At 43.8% G+C, this 18978-nt stretch overlaps 1 protein-coding gene across 1 annotated transcript in view; it reads left to right on the forward strand.

Annotated features, from left to right (window-relative positions):
• Positions 1-18978, forward strand: part of LOC118391357 (unconventional myosin-XVIIIa-like) — a 107385-nt gene that overhangs the window by 76746 nt on the left and 11661 nt on the right. The window contains exons 31-37 of the mRNA XM_052511033.1: positions 34-180; positions 403-516; positions 1970-2086; positions 6726-6809; positions 8171-8308; positions 8704-8889; positions 8978-9120. Of these exons, the coding sequence (XP_052366993.1) occupies positions 34-180; positions 403-516; positions 1970-2086; positions 6726-6809; positions 8171-8308; positions 8704-8889; positions 8978-9120 (929 nt within the window). The remainder of the gene's footprint in view (positions 1-33; positions 181-402; positions 517-1969; positions 2087-6725; positions 6810-8170; positions 8309-8703; positions 8890-8977; positions 9121-18978) is intronic.

Below are 18978 nucleotides of genomic sequence, written 5' to 3' on the forward strand. Positions count from 1 at the left end.
CACAGTAGTTACTGTTTAGGTGTTCTACTATAGGTGGGCTGCAGGGACGTGGAGACCGAGAAGAGACTGAGGAAGGACCTGAAACGCACCAAGGTGCTGCTGGCTGACGCCCAGATCATGCTGGACCACCTGAAGAACAACGCCCTCAGTAAGAGAGAGACCACCCAGCTCAAAAACCAGGTACACCACCCTACATTACATCTTATTATTATCATGTCGATGCTGTACTTTAGTGACATTCTGACAGCTTTACTACTACAAATAATCCTGTCAAAATGTATTGCGCTTGCTCTCCTGATCAAGGACACAGTGTTGTTTTCCGATTTCTGAAGATCTTGATTTAGCTTTTCACCTTGACCTTTTAATCCTCTCTTCCTCCTCCTGCTATATCTCCCTTCACAGCTGGAGGAGTCAGAGTTCACGTGTGCGGTGGCGGTGAAGTCTCGCAAGGGCATGGAGATGGAGATCGAGGACCTGCACATCCAGATGGAGGAAGTGGTCAAAGTCAAGATGTCGGTGAGTGAGATCCTTCCGTTGCCACGCTCTCTTTGAGAGGACTCCCAACCATTATAGCTGCCTAATGCCTACTGTGAACTGCACACAGGGTATGGAGTAAGACCACATCAGTGTGCTGTATTTCCATTTCATATGAAAGGAAAATGCCACTCAAAATCAATTTGTGTGTCTCAGCCAAGTATTTATTGTGTAGAGACAGAGTGGAGGTTCAAATATGTAATCTCTGCGACACTACAATACCAAATTACCATGTGTAATTACAGCATTTTAGCACTTTTTTGACGACACTTCAAAACCAAACCACAGTGTTAGAAACTGCAGGAGAAGCTGTTGCATTTTTTACTCCCTCTTTTACACAGCAGACTATTTTAATATTGTGTAAAAACACTGCCATGAATATGTTCACATCTCCCCGCCATCATGGAACATTGAAATGCTAATTATTTTTTTCTGGAAATGTTGCATTTCTCGGTTATGTGCTAATGAATGAATGAACTTTGTTTTATATTTTTGAGTCTTGAATGCGTTCCATAATCGTCTCCCCAGGAGAGTGCTCTCTGTGATTTAGAGGAAATTACCGTCCTCTGGGGAGGGCAGAGTCATGACGGCTGTGTAGTCTGAGCTGCTGATTGGTGTGTTTATGGCTATGAAAGGTCTTCTAAATGTGTCTAGTTTGGAAAGGCATACTGAGAGGCTGGGTGTGTAGTGGGCAGTAATATTTCTCATGTGTATGATATACAGTATATTATATATATATATAGAATTGTCTATCAAAGACATATTTAATTAGCATTGTACAGCGAATGGAGTCACATACAAGGCATACAGTTACAAAGCATTAACAAGCACTACAAACTATACTTCTAGGCATATAGATACTGAGGTTAACTTAAAAGACAAAACATGAACAAAGAAATGCCTACAAAGCCAGAGGCCTAGAAGCCTAAGAAATGACAATTGATCATACAACCTTCCTCCATGGACTGGATACAGTATAAGAGAGAGAACAAAGGCATTTAATTCCATTTATAACATCTGAAGGTGTAACCTTTCAACCCAACATCAACCTCCATTGACCAATCAAACGATACCAAGTTTACAGTATCCTAAACACTTGCAGGCCTGATCTCCACAGGGTGTCACAGCATTTAAAGACTTGTGTGAGGGATGAGACCAGTGTAAATAAGACAGATTTCCTGAGAAGACAATACAAATTATTTGCATAATGGAGTAATTCAGAGTTCACCCTGCACAGATACAAAGATCATACAGGTTGATATCCATTAGATGGCCATTCCACACTGCTTGGGTCTAGGACTGGCCAGCTGATGACATTCAATACTGCTTGGGTCTAGGGCTGACCAGCTGATGGTCATTGATTACTGTCACTGGCTCTGGTTGAAAAACAGCTTGCGATTAGGTGGTCAATTTTGCCTGTCTCTCTCTCGCTCAGCTTGAGGAGCAGGTGTCACGTCTGCAGAGGGAGAAGAATGACCTGCAGTCTCGTATGGAGGAGGACCAGGAGGACATGAATGAGCTGATGAAGAAACACAAGGCTGCCGTCTCCCAGGTAACCCTGCTCCCAACACCCACACAGCCTATTTTCTATAGACCTGTCCTCGAACTATGGTATATACATCCCTCTCAGCTACACAGCCTATTTTCTATAGACCTGTCCTATAACTATGGTACATACATCCCTCTCAGCTAAACTTCCTCGGTTCTATAGACCTGTCCTCTAACTATGGTATATACATCCCTCTCAGCTACACTTCCTCAGTTCTATAGACATGTCCTCTAACTATGGTATATACATCCCTCTCAGCTACACAGCCTCAGTTCTATAGACCTGTCCTCTAACTATGGTACATACATCCCTCTCAGCTACACTTCCTCAGTTCTATAGACATGTCCTCTAACTATGGTATATACATCCCTCTCAGCTACACTTCCTCAGTTCTATAGACCTGTCCTCTAACTATGGTATATACATCCCTCTCAGCTACACTTCCTCAGTTCTATAGACATGTCCTCTAACTATGGTATATACATCCCTCTCAGCTACACTTCCTCAGTTCTATAGACCTGTCCTCTAACTATGGTACATACATCCCTCTCAGCTACACTTCCTCAGTTCTATAGACCTGTCCTCTAACTATGGTATATACATCCCTCTCAGCTACACTTCCTCAGTTCTATAGACCTGTCCTCTAACTATGGTACATACATCCCTCTCAGCTACACTTCCTCGGTTCTATAGACATGTCCTCTAACTATGGTACATACATCCCTCTCAGCTACACAGCCTCAGTTCTATAGACCTGTCCTCTAACTATGGTACATACATCCCTCTCAGCTACACAGCCTCAGTTCTATAGACATGTCCTCTAACTATGGTATATACATCCCTCTCAGCTACACTTCCTCAGTTCTATAGACCTGTCCTCTAACTATGGTACATACATCCCTCTCAGCTACACTTCCTCAGTTCTATAGACCTGTCCTCTAACTATGGTATATACATCCCTCTCAGCTACACTTCCTCAGTTCTATAGACCTGTCCTCTAACTATGGTACATACATCCCTCTCAGCTACACTTCCTCGGTTCTATAGACATGTCCTCTAACTATGGTACATACATCCCTCTCAGCTACACAGCCTCAGTTCTATAGACCTGTCCTCTAACTATGGTACATACATCCCTCTCAGCTACACAGCCTCAGTTCTATAGACATGTCCTCTAACTATGGTACATACATCCCTCTCAGCTACACAGCCTCAGTTTTATAGACCTGTCCTCTAACTATGGTACATACAGTGCATTCGGAAAGTATTCAGACTCCTTCCCTTTTTCTACATTTTTTTAACGTTACAGCCTTATTCTAAAAATCTATTAAAAATAAAAAACATATCTTATTTACATCAGTGTTGAGACCCTTTGCTATGCGACTCAAATGAGCTCCGGTGCATCCTGTTTCCATTGATCATACTTGAGATGTTTCTGCAACTTGATTGGAGTCCACCTGTGGTAAATTGAATTGTTTGGATATGATTTGGAAAGGCACACACCTGTCTATAAGGTCTCACAGTTGAGTTGTCGTGACGTGACTTTCATTAATGTGATAACGGTTATTTATCTTATCAACTAACTGTTTAATTGTTACTCGATTTAAGTTAATCATGTAACAATTAACTCACTAGGAATATTGTGCACCACGGAAGAAGTTGATTAACAAGTTACCATCTCCTGAATTAAACTAAAGATTTATAAATATGTTATCGATAAGTCACTTATTAATCATTACCTCATATCAGTATCATTCTGAACGTCGCGGACTTCTTGAATCCGCAAGAACCCCAGCCTTTTCTGATTATTCAGTTCTACACAAATTGATATAATTATTTATTTACTAACTAAGTAAATAACACAGAATACACATGCACATTTACATGAGACAAAGGTCCTAAGTGGACTGACGAGACGGCTTGTTACACAGAGGGAGGGGTAGATAAAGAGCGATATAAGGGGACATTTATCATACATTTGGGGACTACGCTCACAGTAACCATATACCTTGCATACAAATTACCACCAGTTTGGTTAAGGAATGTAATGTATTTCCATGTAGATGTCTTTGTCGTCTCTCTGAAACCAATCGATCCTTCTATGGGAATTGTCTTGATGGGTGTAAGGCTCTGGTTGTCCACCAGAGGTCACAATGTCTTTAGTAGTTCTGCCTTGGCGTGGATGTTTCTTCAGATGCACCAATGATTGTCTGAGATGGGATCTTCTCCTTCCTTTCTCAGGTAGATAGTCAAGTTCTAAATCCCTTTACATTTAGGGGTCCTGAAGGAGCACGGTGGTCTAAGGCACTGCATCTCAGTGCTAGAGGCGTCACTACAGACACCCTGGTTCGAATCCAGGCTGTATCACAACCGGCCGTGATTGGGAGTCCCCTAGGGCGTCACACAATTGGCTCAGCGTTGTCCAAGTTTGGCCAGTGTAGGCCATCATTGTAAAAAATAATTTGTTCTGAACTGCCTTTTCTAGTTAAATAAAAATATATAGAAATAACATGCACAGCTGCAGACTGTCAAATGTTCTGGCCTAGTCTTTATCTTCTTCACCTCGTTTTGAGTTTCCAACCATTTCAACGTGTAGCCACGGCTTCATGTCTGCTGGTCTTGTCTTTGGTTTATTATTCAGGGTTCAGCTCCCGACCACTTTACATGCCAGTAGCAACCTGGCAATGTACTGATTTGGTAGTTTCAACCATTCGTAACGTTCAGGTGACGCTGTCTGTCTACAGGTCTGAGTATGTTCATCCTTAGTGAGTCCTTTTAAGCACTCTAGTAAGAAGGGCAGTTCCATCACACTGACACGCTTTTCTGACCTCATTAGGGGCGTGTCTTAGTTAATGTGCAATGGACATGAAAAATCATTATCTCATTAGAAAACCTAAATCACATTCCTATCTTAACAAAAATAGGTTCATTGTTCTTCATATTGTTATAACATCATATTAGATGGAAACTTGAAAGCTACAGTAGAATATCTTTCCTTCCTAATTTGGTTCATACAGTTTTTAATAAAATCACAAAATAAACAATATGACATGATTATTCTTTAGGTCCCCACTGACCATTCCTAACATTGCTATTGTAGAAATATTGTTCCAAGGGCCTCCCGAGTGGTGCAGTGATCTAAGGCACTGCATCGGTTTGGCCAGCAGGGATGTCCTTGTCCCGTCGCGCACTAGCGACTCCTGTGGCGGGCCGGGTGCAGTGCACGCTGACACGGTCGCCAGGTGTACGGCGTTTCCTCTGACACATTGGTGCGGCTGGCTTTCGGGTTAAGTCGGCATTGTGTCAAGAAGCGGAGCGGCTTCATCGGTCTGGGCTAGTATTCACCCCTTTGTCTCGGGGTCCCTCCACCAGCGGTTGGTGTTGGTGTCTGAGTCACAAACGAAAAGGTTGGCTGTCAGCCATTTGCCACGCAGATCTGAGGCCTTGGATCCTCGACCAGGAGAGTTATGACACAGTGCATGGCAGATGGGAGAAACTTGCAGAAGGACAACCGTCTCTGCAGCCCTCCATCAATCAGGCCTTTATGGCAGAGTGGCCAGACAGAAGCCACTCCTCAGTAAAAGGCACATGACAGCCCGCTTGGAGTTTGCCAGAAGGCACCTAATGGACTCTCAGATCATGAGAAACAAGATTCTCTGGTCTGATGAAAGCAATATTATACACTTTGGCTTGAATGCCAAGCGTCATGTCTGGTGGAAACATGGCACCATCCCTACGGTGAAGCATGGTGGTGGCAGCATCATGCTGTTGGGATGTTTTTCAGCCACTGGGACTGGGAGAGTAGTCAGGATCGAGGGAAAGATGAACAGAGTAAAATACAGAGCGATCATTGATGCTCCAGAGTTGTCAGGACCTCAGACTGGGGCAACTGTTCACCTTCCAACAGGACAACAACCCTAAGCACACAACCAAGACAATACAGGGGTGGCTTCGGGACAAGTCTCTGAATGTCCTTGAGTGGCCCAGCCAAAGCCCGAACATGAACCCGATCGAATAGCTGTTTTTGCTTTGCCATTATGGTGTATTGTGTGTAAAGGAGGTGGGGGGGACAACTATTTAATACATTTTAGAATAAGTCTGTAGCGTAACAAAATGTGGAAAAAGTCTAGGGGTCTGAATACTTTCTGAATGCACTGTACATCCTTCTCACATCTCTCTCATGAACACTGCACAGGATGACTAAGCCACCGACCTACTTTTATGAGTGGGCCATGAGTCACGTCTCATAGGATTCACAAGCGACAGCTGATGTGACAATACCTCCATATTCAGCAGGAGTTTATAATCATTTTTCATCATTTACATTCTCTCTATGCCTTTAGTGTGACACGACGTGGGTGCCAGGATCTGTGCACTTTAAAAAGCTGCTAATGTATTTTCCTATGTGTAGGCGGAACTGTTTTGAGACGTTAGAGAGAAATGCCACTAAATAGCATTGAGGGATGCAATCTGTTCCACAGGAAATTATATTAATTAGAATAAGATTGTTAAAATATATATTATTTTTGAATACTTTACTATTGGTTATTAACCCACCTAAGAAGAAATACTTACGTTCAATGTTACCATTCCACATAAGAAACTACTGTAACTGTCTCTTGTGTGTTTTGTGATGTGTCAGTCTGCCAGAGACCTGGCCCAGATCAGTGACATCCAGGTCCAGCTAGAGGAAGCCATGAAGGAGAAGCAGGAGATCCAGGACAAGGTACACATTACAACACAAACCATGTCCTCCAGCCAGGGGAACCCCGATCCCACTGAAAGTCCCCCACCTATCCCCCTCCACCCATCCCTGTCACACCTATCTACAAAACAAATATTGTTTGTCACGTACACAATTCACAGCAGGTATAAACAGTGCATAGAAATGCTTACTTTCAGGCTCCCTCAACCGTGCAGAAGTATGTCAATAATGAAAATCTCAAATAAGTAGGAGAAAGTAGTAAGAGAAATAATAAAGGTTATATGTACTGTACACTAGGATATTCAGTATAAATTATCAATGTGTGACGTCGATAATGACTGTATTTGCAAATGAAGTGAATGTCTTGGTCAGCAGTGGAATGAATTTGCTAGTATATAAATGGAACAGCAGTGTTGATTGTGTAAGGTTTTGATGTGTGGCTAGTCAATGCAAATAGTCTCTAATGTGCAGGTAGACAGCTAGGGTTAGCTGTTCACCAGTCTAATGGCCTGGTGGTAGCAGCTGTCTTGGAGCCTGTTGGTCCGAGACCCGATGCGCCGATACCATTTGCCAGATGTTAACAGGGTTTACAGACTGTGGCTCGGGTGACTGGAGTCCTGCACATTCATCAGCCGCTCAGAGGACAACATGCCCTCAGCACAGTCATACATGATGACCTACACTATTACCCTGACATTTACCTGGAGAGGCTCAGAGCTCTGTCTGTGTGCTTAGTGCCTGATCTTCCAGCTAATACTGCTGGCTGTAAGGGGGTTTTAAGAGCTGCCACCAAAGGCTGCAATAGATAGCCATCTAAATGCTGTAGCCCTGTAGTGATTAACAGATCCACTATGATAGGAACATTGTGTTCTTTAATCACATGAAAGGCCAGCTCCAAATCCTACTATCAGATGCAAAGCTCCTCATTAGTAGCCGTGGTACATTTTGGATCATTTTATTTAGTGTATCTCGTCTTAAAACGGAACAAGTTTACAAAGCATTGATCTTCTTCCCCTCCGTGGTGGGATCTGTGATCATTATTCAGGCCTGGTTCTCCACCTCTCTTTCTGGCCATTACAGGCTACTGGGGTTATGTTATCCTCGGCTTATTGGCTATTAACATTAGATATGCCTAGCATAAAGGGCAATGCTGGCTAGATTCCCAAAAATTCAGCTGGGGGGGATGATATTCACAATGCAGTTGAAGGTAAGAGGTGAAATGTTCTTATTTGTGCAATAATCAAGCATCTGTTGTAAAGGTATGGAGGCCTAGTATTGATTAGAGAAGAGCGAGGTTGGTTGTGTAGGGCAGAGTGGATGTGTTCAGTGCTGTGTCAATAGCACCCCTCTGTGTGTGTGTGTGTGTGTGTGGCCCCCTCCAGTTGCAGTCCCTGCAGAGCCAGCTGGAGTTCCAGGAGCAGTCCATGGTGGAGAAGTCTCTGGTCAGCAGGCAGGAGGCCAAGATCCGCGAGCTGGAGACCAAGTTGGAGTACGAGAGGACCCAGATCAAACGCCTGGAGGTGAGACGAGGGAGGTAGAGTGGGGGAGGGAGAGAAGTAGCAAGGTGGTGGGACAAGGAGGGAGGGAGAGTGTCGTGTGTGTGTGTGTGAGAGCGAAAGGGGCTTGTATGTGGGAGGTAGAGGGAAAGCTGTGAGGCCACATTTGGGTCATTGAACAAGTGCTGTGAGGGGAAATACATTTTACAACAGCCATACTATCTTTCTCTGGCCAGCTGTGATTTCTGCACACCTGAGCTCAATTGAAATTATCAGTGGCCTCAATTTGACCCTTCTCCAAGTACATTAACCACAAACTTCAAAGTGAAATGTGCTCCGGCACCTATGCTGGATGTCTCCGCTGTGTGTTCAATGAGGTTCTAGAAAGTTCTGACCCGGTTCCGTCTCCTCGTCCCCAGAGCCTAACAGGCCGTCTTAAGGAGAACCTGGAGAAGATGACAGAGGAGAGAGACCACCGCGGGAATGGAGAGAACAGGGAGAAGGAGCAGAACAAACGCATACAGAGACAGATGAGGGACATCAAAGAGGAGATGGCTGAGCTCTCCAAGAAGGAGGCTGAGGCCAGCCGCAAGAAGCACGAGCTGGTAAGGAAGAGTGCACAATCCACATTTTTTGGGGTGGAGCAGGCGTTTTGGGGTGACTCACTAGTTCTGTGTCATCCTGACCCAATAGGACATGGACATAGAGAGTCTGGAGGCAGCCAATCAGAGCCTGCAGTTGGACCTCAAGCTGGCATTCAAGAGGATCGGAGACCTGCAGGCCGCTATTGAAGACGAGATGGTCGACAGTGACGGAGAAGATGACCTCATAAACAAGTAGGTCCCTCCCTCTCCCCGGAAGTACAGCTTCTTTGTCATAAAATTGTCAGAAACACCTGTTAATTATTTTGACCAGATTTTGTCGTTTCTTTTTACCCCACATTCTTCTCCTCCTCTTTTCTTTTCTCTTTTCTCTCTTTCCCCTTTTCCCTCTCTTCCTCCTCTAATCTGCTCCCCTGTGCTAATTCTTTCCTCTTGTTTAGCTCTCTTTATGGGCAGATTCAGGGTTACACTACCTCTGAGCCCCACTGAAGTAAACATGACAGTGATACATGGCCTCTGAGTGAGAGTTTAGACTCCTTCCTCCCTTTTCAAACAATGGGGTCAGAGCGAGAATGAGTGAGTTGGTATTCTGAACCACTGCCCAAAACCGTGCAGTATGGATGAGGTTCATCACATTTTTTTGCAGCAGTTGTTTTGAGGCTTATTGTCATTCTTTAGCACACAATGTAGCTCTATCTACCCTGAGGCACACTACATCCCTGGGTGGTTATTTTTCACAATCTGTTGGCTGTGTTTCTCATTTTCTGTTTCTGTCTCTCCCAGTCATTGCCCAGTTTAGAAGGCATGGTGACAAAGTATCAGAAACGAAAGAACAAAATATGAGAATGGACAATGCATCCTTTCTTTTGCTCAGTATTGTTTGATTTCCAGGTTTTAAAATCTCTGTCACAGATAAGAGAATGGTGCTGTACTATGGAGACATTTCATTCCAGCTGTTTATGAAGACCTTTTGAGCAGAAGGAACTTAGTTAAAATGACTAAGGTTAACATCTCTAATTAACTTACTGTTTGAGGGATACTCACTGCTGTGGGAAATTAAAAACAAATAGAATGAATCATTGTCCTGTTGACACAACAACCATGACCTTTGCCCTGCATCCTGTGTTATGTGACATGCCGTTCTACATGCATGCTTTTGATACTTTCAAAAACCAACCTATCAGCTCATTTAATTTAAGAGGGTTATTACTTTTCTCTACAGTACAACCTATTGGTAACACAAGGGCAATTCCACACCAGTCGGGAGCTGAAAATATTTCTGCTATCTCAGATGGCAGCAGTGGTGTAAAGTACTGAAGTAAAAAATACTTTAAAGTACCTTAAATAGATTTTTGGGGTATCTGTACTTTACTATTTATATTTTGTTCAACTTTTACTTAACTACATTCCTAAAGAAAATATTGTACTTTTTACTCCATACATTTTCCCTGACGCACAAAAGTACATTTTGAATGCTTAGCTGAACAGGAAAATGGTCCAATTTGCACACTCAACATCCCTGGTCATCCCTACTGCCTCTGATCTGGCGGACTCATTAACCACACATGCTTTGTTTGTAAATTATGTCTAAATGTTGGAGTGTGCCCCTGGCTATTCGTAAATGTAAAAAAACACAAAAATGGTGCTGTCTGGTTTGCTTAATAGAAGGAATTTGAAATGATTTATACTTTTACTTTTGATACTTAAGTATATTTTAGTAATTCCATTTAATTTTGATACTAAAGTATGTTTAAAATCAAATACTTTTAGAAACGTACTCAAGTACTATTCTACTGGGTGACTTTCACTTTTACTTAAAACATTTTCTATTACGACATCTTTACTTTTACTCAAGTATGACAATTGGGTACTTTTTCCACTACTGACAGATTGTTCTGGCAATTCTCAGATCGGAACTTCATTGAGAAAAAGTTTGTTAAACATGCTTTTTACATTTAAAAAAAATCATGATATTGGTCATTTCAGGCCCTTTTTACCTCCTAATGGTGTCATACTCTGTATTTGAGTAAACACTAAGGAGTATGTGTCAAATTTCCAGAGTCGGCTCTCCGGTACGTTCAATGATCTGATACATTTTTTTTACATATAAATTGATACTGATGGGACGATTGATAATGGAGCTCCAATGCTCTTTTCAAATGAACATTATCACGTGGTCAATGACGTCTTGAAGCTTCGTTTGATTGTGTGGTTTTTCAAACCGTGTATTGAAAAATGCAAAATCCCACTGATTTTGCCGCGGTTCCAGTGTCTTTGATTCCAAGTTGCTTTCAAACACTGACCTCTACTGGACACTGTACTTCCAATGTAGTAAGGATTTGTATATGTAGCATCACTTGAACGGTAGCCCTAACAGGTCGGGTTCCCGAGGACCAGAACCATTCACAGACAACAGGGAATGGGTCGGGTTCCCGAGGACCAGAACCATTCACAGACAACAGGGAATGGGTCGGTTTCCCGAGGACCAGAACCATTCACAGACAACAGGGAATGGGTCGGTTCCCGAGGACCAGAACCATTCACAGACAACAGGGAATGGGCCGGGTTCCCGAGGACCAGAACCATTCTCAGACAACAGGGAATGGGTCGGGTTCCCGGGGACCAGAACCATTCTCAGACAACAGGGAATGGGTCGGGTTCCCGGGGACCAGAACCTTTCACAGACAACAGGGAATGGGTCGGGTTCCCGGGGACCAGAACCTTTCACAGACAACAGGGAATGGGTCGGGTTCCCGGGGACCAGAACCATTCTCAGACAACAGGGAATGGGTCGGGTTCCCGGGGACCAGAACCATTCTCAGACAACAGGGAATGGGTCGGGTTCCCGAGGACCAGAACCTTTCACAGACAACAGGGAATGGGTCGGGTTCCCGGGGACCAGAACCATTCTCAGACAACAGGGAATGGGTCGGGTTCCCGGGGACCAGAACCTTTCACAGACAACAGGGAATGGGTCGGGTTCCCGGGGACCAGAACCTTTCACAGACAACAGGGAATGGGTCGGGTTCCCGGGGACCAGAACCTTTCACAGACAACAGGGAATGGGTCGGGTTCCCGGGGACCAGAACCTTTCACAGACAACAGGGAATGGGTCGGGTTCCCGAGGACCAGAACCATTCTCAGACAACAGGGAATGGGTCGGGTTCCCGGGGACCAGAACCTTTCACAGACAACAGGGAATGGGTCGGGTTCCCGGGGACCAGCACCTTTCTCAGACAACAGGGAATGGGTCGGGTTCCCGGGGACCAGAACCTTTCACAGACAACAGGGAATGGGTCGGGTTCCCGGGGACCAGAACCATTCTCAGACAACAGGGAATGGGTCGGGTTCCCGGGGACCAGAACCTTTCACAGACAACAGGGAATGGGTCGGGTTCCCGGGGACCAGCACCTTTCACAGACAACAGGGAATGGGTCGGGTTCCCGGGGACCAGAACCTTTCACAGACAACGGGGAATGGGTCCCGGGGACCAGAACCTTTCACAGACAACAGGGAATGGGGTCGAATCCCTGTGAAGGCAAATTATTTAGAAAATATTTTATTTGACGTCACACTTTATGCACATTGTTCAAACAATTAGTTGTATTTAGTAAAGTATAAGCTTTGGTATTAAGCATCCTAAATAATACCATATATTCACAGTTTTTGACAGTAAATGAAATGGATTCACAGCAACAACAAAAAAGGGAAGCGTGATGGAAGCTGTGAACCTACACTGGTAACTAATTGTGGGCTACTAAGAGTCATGACTAACATGCTGACTAGATCAGGCACGCTTGTGCATTCAACATCGCATGGATGTTGATTTTGTACATCCATACCAGACGCAATCTGGACAGGTTGAAATATCAAAACTAACTCTGAACCAACTATATTAATTTGGGGCAATGTCGAAACAACACGAACACTCATGGACGTTTAGCTAGCTAGCTTGCTACTGAACTGAGGTCCACACTGCAGTCCAGTTGGTGGTGGTAATGCACCTTAAAGTTGATATAAAGTCCTCAGATGGAGGAGAGAACTAGATCTAACTGGGTTTCCCCTTTTTAATCTGTGTATTAATTGTCAGAGTAGATAACACACACAATTGTGACTCAAAATTAGTTAAATTCTAAAAAGATTCAGAAAAAAGGATGTGCCCGCTAGAGTCGGCATGTCACTGCTGAACCAAGGAGAAAACATCTGACCATCAAACACTGCTTTTATTGATGACCAGAAGATGTCACTAATGTGCATTGTGTTAAAAGCTCAGTGTAATGAACTGCATGCTAGAACACACTATGGAGCATAATGACATCAAGATGTCTGGATCATGTTCATAGATCATCGTCTTATGGGAGGCATGTATAGGTCTATAAAGGGCTTAAAATGGCCACTTTCATCATGATTTTCTCCAATGGTTTGTGGTAAATCTTTCAAACATCCTTCCTCCTATGAAGTTTCTTTGAGAATTGCCCGAACAATCTGAGATACCAAAAATATTGTCAGCTGGCGTGGAATCGCCCGGCTTTGTATGTTCGCTCTCTGTAGAATCTGGTTGAGCTGCTTGTTTAATACTCCCTTTAGACTTGGACATAAGTATTTCTGGTTAAGTATTCATTTTAAAGACTCATAATTTGAGTTAACATTCCGATTCCAGTTGTAGCTCGTCATATTTTGATGAAAAAATGCCAATGTGCGACACAATTTTGAATGAAAGTGTGTGTGATTTGTAGTTGGTGTCACCAGTTAATTTTCTCAGCATGCATTATTTGTATCAGTATTAACCTCTAATTGCTTGTTCCAATAGAGAACACTTCCCTGTCATTCATTTCCTCTTATTGTTATTCATTAATTTTCCAGCAGACACAGGCAGCTCATGTGAATCAGCACAGTGCACTGTCTTTGTGTTAGCATCAAGACTATGGGTTCCTCACTTAGATGCTTTTGAGAAAAGAAAGTGAATCCCCATGGTTACTTAGCAAAATTGTCCCCACATTTGATCTGTATGTCAGCATATCGATTGCGCAACCAGGGGTGGTAAAACCTTGGATCATTGTTACTCTAACTTCCGCGACGCATATAAGGCCCTGCCCCGCCCCCCTTTCGGAAAAGCTGACCACGACTCCATTATGTTGATCCCTGCCTACAGACAGAAACTTAAACAAGAGGCTCCCACGCTGAGGTCTGTCCAACGCTGGTCCGACCAAGCTGACTCCACACTCCAAGACTGCTTCCATCACGTGGACTGGGACATGTTTCGTATTGCGTCAGATAAAAATATTGACGAATACGCTGATTCGGTGTGCGAGTTCATTAGAACGTGCGTTGAAGATGTCGTTCCCATAGCAACGATAAAAACATTCCCTAACCAGAAACCGTGGATTGATGGCAGCATTCGCGTGAAACTGAAAGCGCGAACCACTGCTTTTAATCAGGGCAAGGTGTCTGGTAACATGACCGAATATAAACAATGCAGCTATTCCCTCCGCAAGGCTATTAAACAAGCTAAGCGTCAGTACAGAGACAAAGTAGAATCTCAATTCAACGGCTCAGACACAAGAGGCATGTGGCAGGGTCTACAGTCAATCACGGACTACAAGAAGAAACCCAGCCCAGTCACGGACCAGGATGTCTTGCTCCCAGGCAGACTAAATAACTTTTTGCCCGCTTTGAGGACAATACAGTGCCACTGACATGGCCTGCAACGAAAACATGCGGTCTCTCCTTCACTGCAGCCGAGGTGAGTAAGACATTTAAACGTGTTAACCCTCGCAAGGCTGCAGGCCCAGACGGCATCCCCAGCCGCGCCCTCAGAGCATGCGCAGACCAGCTGGCCGGTGTGTTTACGGACATATTCAATCAATCCCTATACCAGTCTGCTGTTCCCACATGCTTCAAGAGGGCCACCATTGTTCCTGTTCCCAAGAAAGCTAAGGTAACTGAGCTAAACGACTACCGCCCCGTAGCACTCACTTCCGTCATCATGAAGTGCTTTGAGAGACTAGTCAAGGACCATATCACCTCCACCCTACCTGACACCCTAGACCCACTCCAATTTGCTTACCGCCCAAATAGGTCCACAGATGACGCAATCTCAATCTCACTGCACACTGCCCTAACCCACCTGGACAAGAGGTATACCTATGTGAGAATGCTGTTCATCGACTACAGCTCGGCATTCAACACCATAGTATCCTCCAAGCTCGTCATCAAACAGTAGTGGAGAGGGTAGCTAGTTTTAAGTTCCTCGGCATACACATCACAGACAAACTGAATTGGTCCACTCACACTGACAGCGTCGTGAAGAAGGCGCAGCAGCGCCTCTTCAACCTCAGGAGGCTGAAGAAATTCGGCTTGTCACCAATAGCACTCACAAACTTCTACAGATGCACAATCGAGAGCATCCTGGCGGGCTGTATCACCGCCTGGTACGGTAACTGCTCCGCCCTCAACCGTAAGGCTCTCCAGAGGGTAGTGAGGTCTGCACAACGCATCACCGGGGGCAAACTTACCTGCCCTCCAGGACACCTACACCACCCGATGTTACAGGAAGGCCATAAAGATCATCAAGGACATCAACCACCCGAGCCACTGCCTGTTCACCCCGATATCATCCAGAAGGCGAGGTCAGCATAGGTGCATCAAAGCTGGAACCGAGAGACTGAAAAACAGCTTCTATCTCAAGGCCATCAGACTGTTAAACAGCCAGCACTAACATTGAGTGGCTGCTGCCAACACACTGTCATTGACACTGACCCAACTCCAGCCACTTTAATAATGGGAATTGATGGGAAATGATGTAAATATATCACTAGCCACTTTAAACAATGCTACCTTAAATAATGTTACTTACCCTACATTATTCATCTCATATGCATACGTATATACTGTACTCTATCATCGACTGCATCCTTATGTAATACATGTATCACTAGCCACTTTAACTATGCCACTTTGTTTACTTTGTCTACATACTCATCTCATATGTATATACTGTACTCGATACCATCTACTGTATGCTGCCCTGTACCATCACTCATTCATATATCCTTATGTACATATTCTTTATCCCCTTACACTGTGTATAAGACAGTAGTTTTGGAATTGTTAGTTAGATTACTTGTTGGTTATCACTGCATTGTCGGAACTAGAAGCACAAGCATTTCGCTACACTCGCATTAACATCTGCTAACCATGTGTATGTGACAAATAAAATGTGATTTGATTTTGTAAAAGCAGTGTGATAAACGATAATGGAAGAATTGATTTGTCAGTGAATTGTGAAGGGAATGTTCAGACCGATTAGTGCTCCCATTTTATATTTTCTGACAAGCACTGTAAACATTAAAAGAGGAAAGGATGTCATCTTTCCAGTGCACTATTCTATTTCAGGCAGTTTTTTGTCAAATGTATCGCGTCATGGTCATCGGAAGATCACACAACCAATCCTTGAAGAGTGTACAGTACCGAGTCTGAATGTTCACACAGTACTCAAATGACCTGATCTGTCTCTGCTATGAGCAGTAAACACAGTGTGTGTTACCATGATGTCGTGGACAGCCGAGGGAGCACGCCCCTATCCACATCGACTGGACCGCAGTGGAGAAGGTGGAAAGTTTCAAGTTCCTCGGCGTACTCATCACTGACGATCTGAAATGGTCCACCCACACAGACAGTGTGGCGAAGAAGGCGCAACAGCGCCTCTTCAACCTCAGCAGGCTGAAGAAATTTGTCTTGGCCCCTAAAACCCTCACAAACTTTTACAGATGCACAATTGAGAGCATCCTGTCGGGCTGTATCACCGCCTGGTATGGCCACTGCACCACCCGCAACCGCAGGGCTCTCCAGAGGGTGGTGCGGTCTGCCCAACGCATCACCGGGGGAAAACTACCTGCCCTTCAGGACACTTACACAACCCAATGTCACAGGATGGCCAATAAGATCATGAAGGACCTCATCCACCCGCGCCAAGGCCTGTTCACCCCGCTATCATCCAGAAGTCGAGGTCAGTACAGGTGCATCAAATCTGGGACCGAGAGACAAACTGGAAAACAGCTTTTATCTTAAGGCCATCAGACTGTTAAACAGCCATCACTAGCCGGCTTCCACCCGGTTACGCAACCCTGCACCTTAGAGGCTGCTGCCCTATATACATAGATTTCGAATCACTGGCCACTTTAATAATGTTTATGTACTGCTTTACTCATCTCATATGTATATAATGTATTCTATTCTACTGTATTTTAGTTAATGCCACTCTGACATTGCTCAATCTAATATTTAGATATTTCTTTCTTTTACTTTTAGATTTGTGTGAATCGTTTTTAGATACTACTGCACTGTTGGAGCTAGGAACACACGCATTTTGCTACACCTGCAATATCATCTGCTAAATATGTGTAGTTGACCAATAACATTTGATTTGATATGAGATGCTGGGACCAATACGATCTATGTGCACAATACTGTAGACAGGAATAATCCATAGGATCTGTATGATGGTATATAAGTACAGTACCAGTCAAGAGTTTGGACATATGTACTCGATCAAGGGTTTTTCTTTTATTTTTATTATTTTATACATTGTAGAATAATAGTGAAGATATCAATACTATGAAATTACACATTTAGAATCATGTAGTAACCAAAAAAGTGTTTTTGATATATTTGAGATTCTTTAAAGTAGCCACCCTTTGCCTTGATGACAGCTTTGCACACTCTTGGCATTCTCTCAACTAGCTTCACGAGGAATGCTTTTCCAACAGTCTTGAAGGATTTCCCCCATATGCTGAGCACTTGTTGGCTGCTTTTCCATCACTCTGCAGTCCAACTCATCCCAAACTACCTCAATTGGGTTGAGGTCAGGTGATTGTGGAGGTCAGGTCATCTGATGCAGCACTCCATCACCCTCCTTCTTGGTCAAATAGCCCTTACACAGCCTGGAGGTGTGTTTTGGGTCATTGTCCTGTGGAAAAACAAGTGATAGTCCCAGTAAGCGCAAACCAGATGGGATGGTGTATCGCTACAGGATGATGTGGTAGCCATGCTGGTTAAGTGTGCCTTGACTTCTAAATTAATCACCAACAGTGTCACCAGCAAAGCACCATTACACCTCCTCCTCCATGCTTCACGGTGGGAACCACACATGCTGAGATCATCCGTTCACCTGCTCTGCGTCTCACAAAGACAGTGGTTAGAACCAAAATCTAAAATTTGGACTCAACAAACGAAAGGATAGATTTCCACTGGTCTAATGTCCATTGCTTGTGTTTCTTGGCCCAAACAAGTTTCTTCTTATTGGTCTTGTTTAGTAGTGTTTTCTTTGCAGCATTTTGACAATGAAGGCCTGATTCACGCAGTCTCCTCTGAACAGCTGATGTTGAGATGACTGTTTCTTGAATTCTGAGGCAATCTGAAGTGCTGTTAACTCTAATGAACTTATCCTCTGCAGCAGAGGTAACTCTGGTTCTTCCTTTCCTGTGGCGGTCCTCATGATCGCCAGTTTCATCATAGTGCTTGGTAGTTTTTGCGACTGCACTTGAAGAAACTTTCAAAGTTCTTGACATTTTCCAGATTGACTGACCTTTGTCTTAAAGTAATGGAGTGTTTCTTTTTGCACATTTGAGCTGTTCTTGCAATAAAATGGACTTGGTATTTACTAACTAGGGATATCTTTTGTATACCATCCGTACCTTGCCAAGATAAAGCTAATTGTCTCAAACGCATTAAGAAGGAAAAATTCCGCAAATTAACTTAACAAGGCACACCTGTTAATTGAAATGCATTCCAGGAGACTACCTCATGAAGCTTGAAGGTTGAGAGAATGCCAAGAGTGTGCAGAGCTGTCATCAAGGCAAAGGGTGGCTACTTGAAGAATCTCATAATGATTTGTTTAACACTTTATTGATTACTACATGATTCCGTATGTGTTATTTCATAGTTTTGATGTCTTCACTATTATTTTACAATGTAGAAAATAGTAAAAATAAAGAACCCTTGAATGAGTAGGTCTGTCCAAACTTTTGACTGGTACTGTATATGTAATAAATAAAGGTAAAATATGTAACTGAGATATACAACCAGTGGAGG

The sequence above is a fragment of the Oncorhynchus keta genome, unplaced genomic scaffold, assembly GCF_023373465.1.
Source record: "Oncorhynchus keta strain PuntledgeMale-10-30-2019 unplaced genomic scaffold, Oket_V2 Un_contig_6244_pilon_pilon, whole genome shotgun sequence".
In the NCBI taxonomy this organism is placed as follows: Eukaryota; Metazoa; Chordata; class Actinopteri; order Salmoniformes; family Salmonidae; genus Oncorhynchus; species Oncorhynchus keta.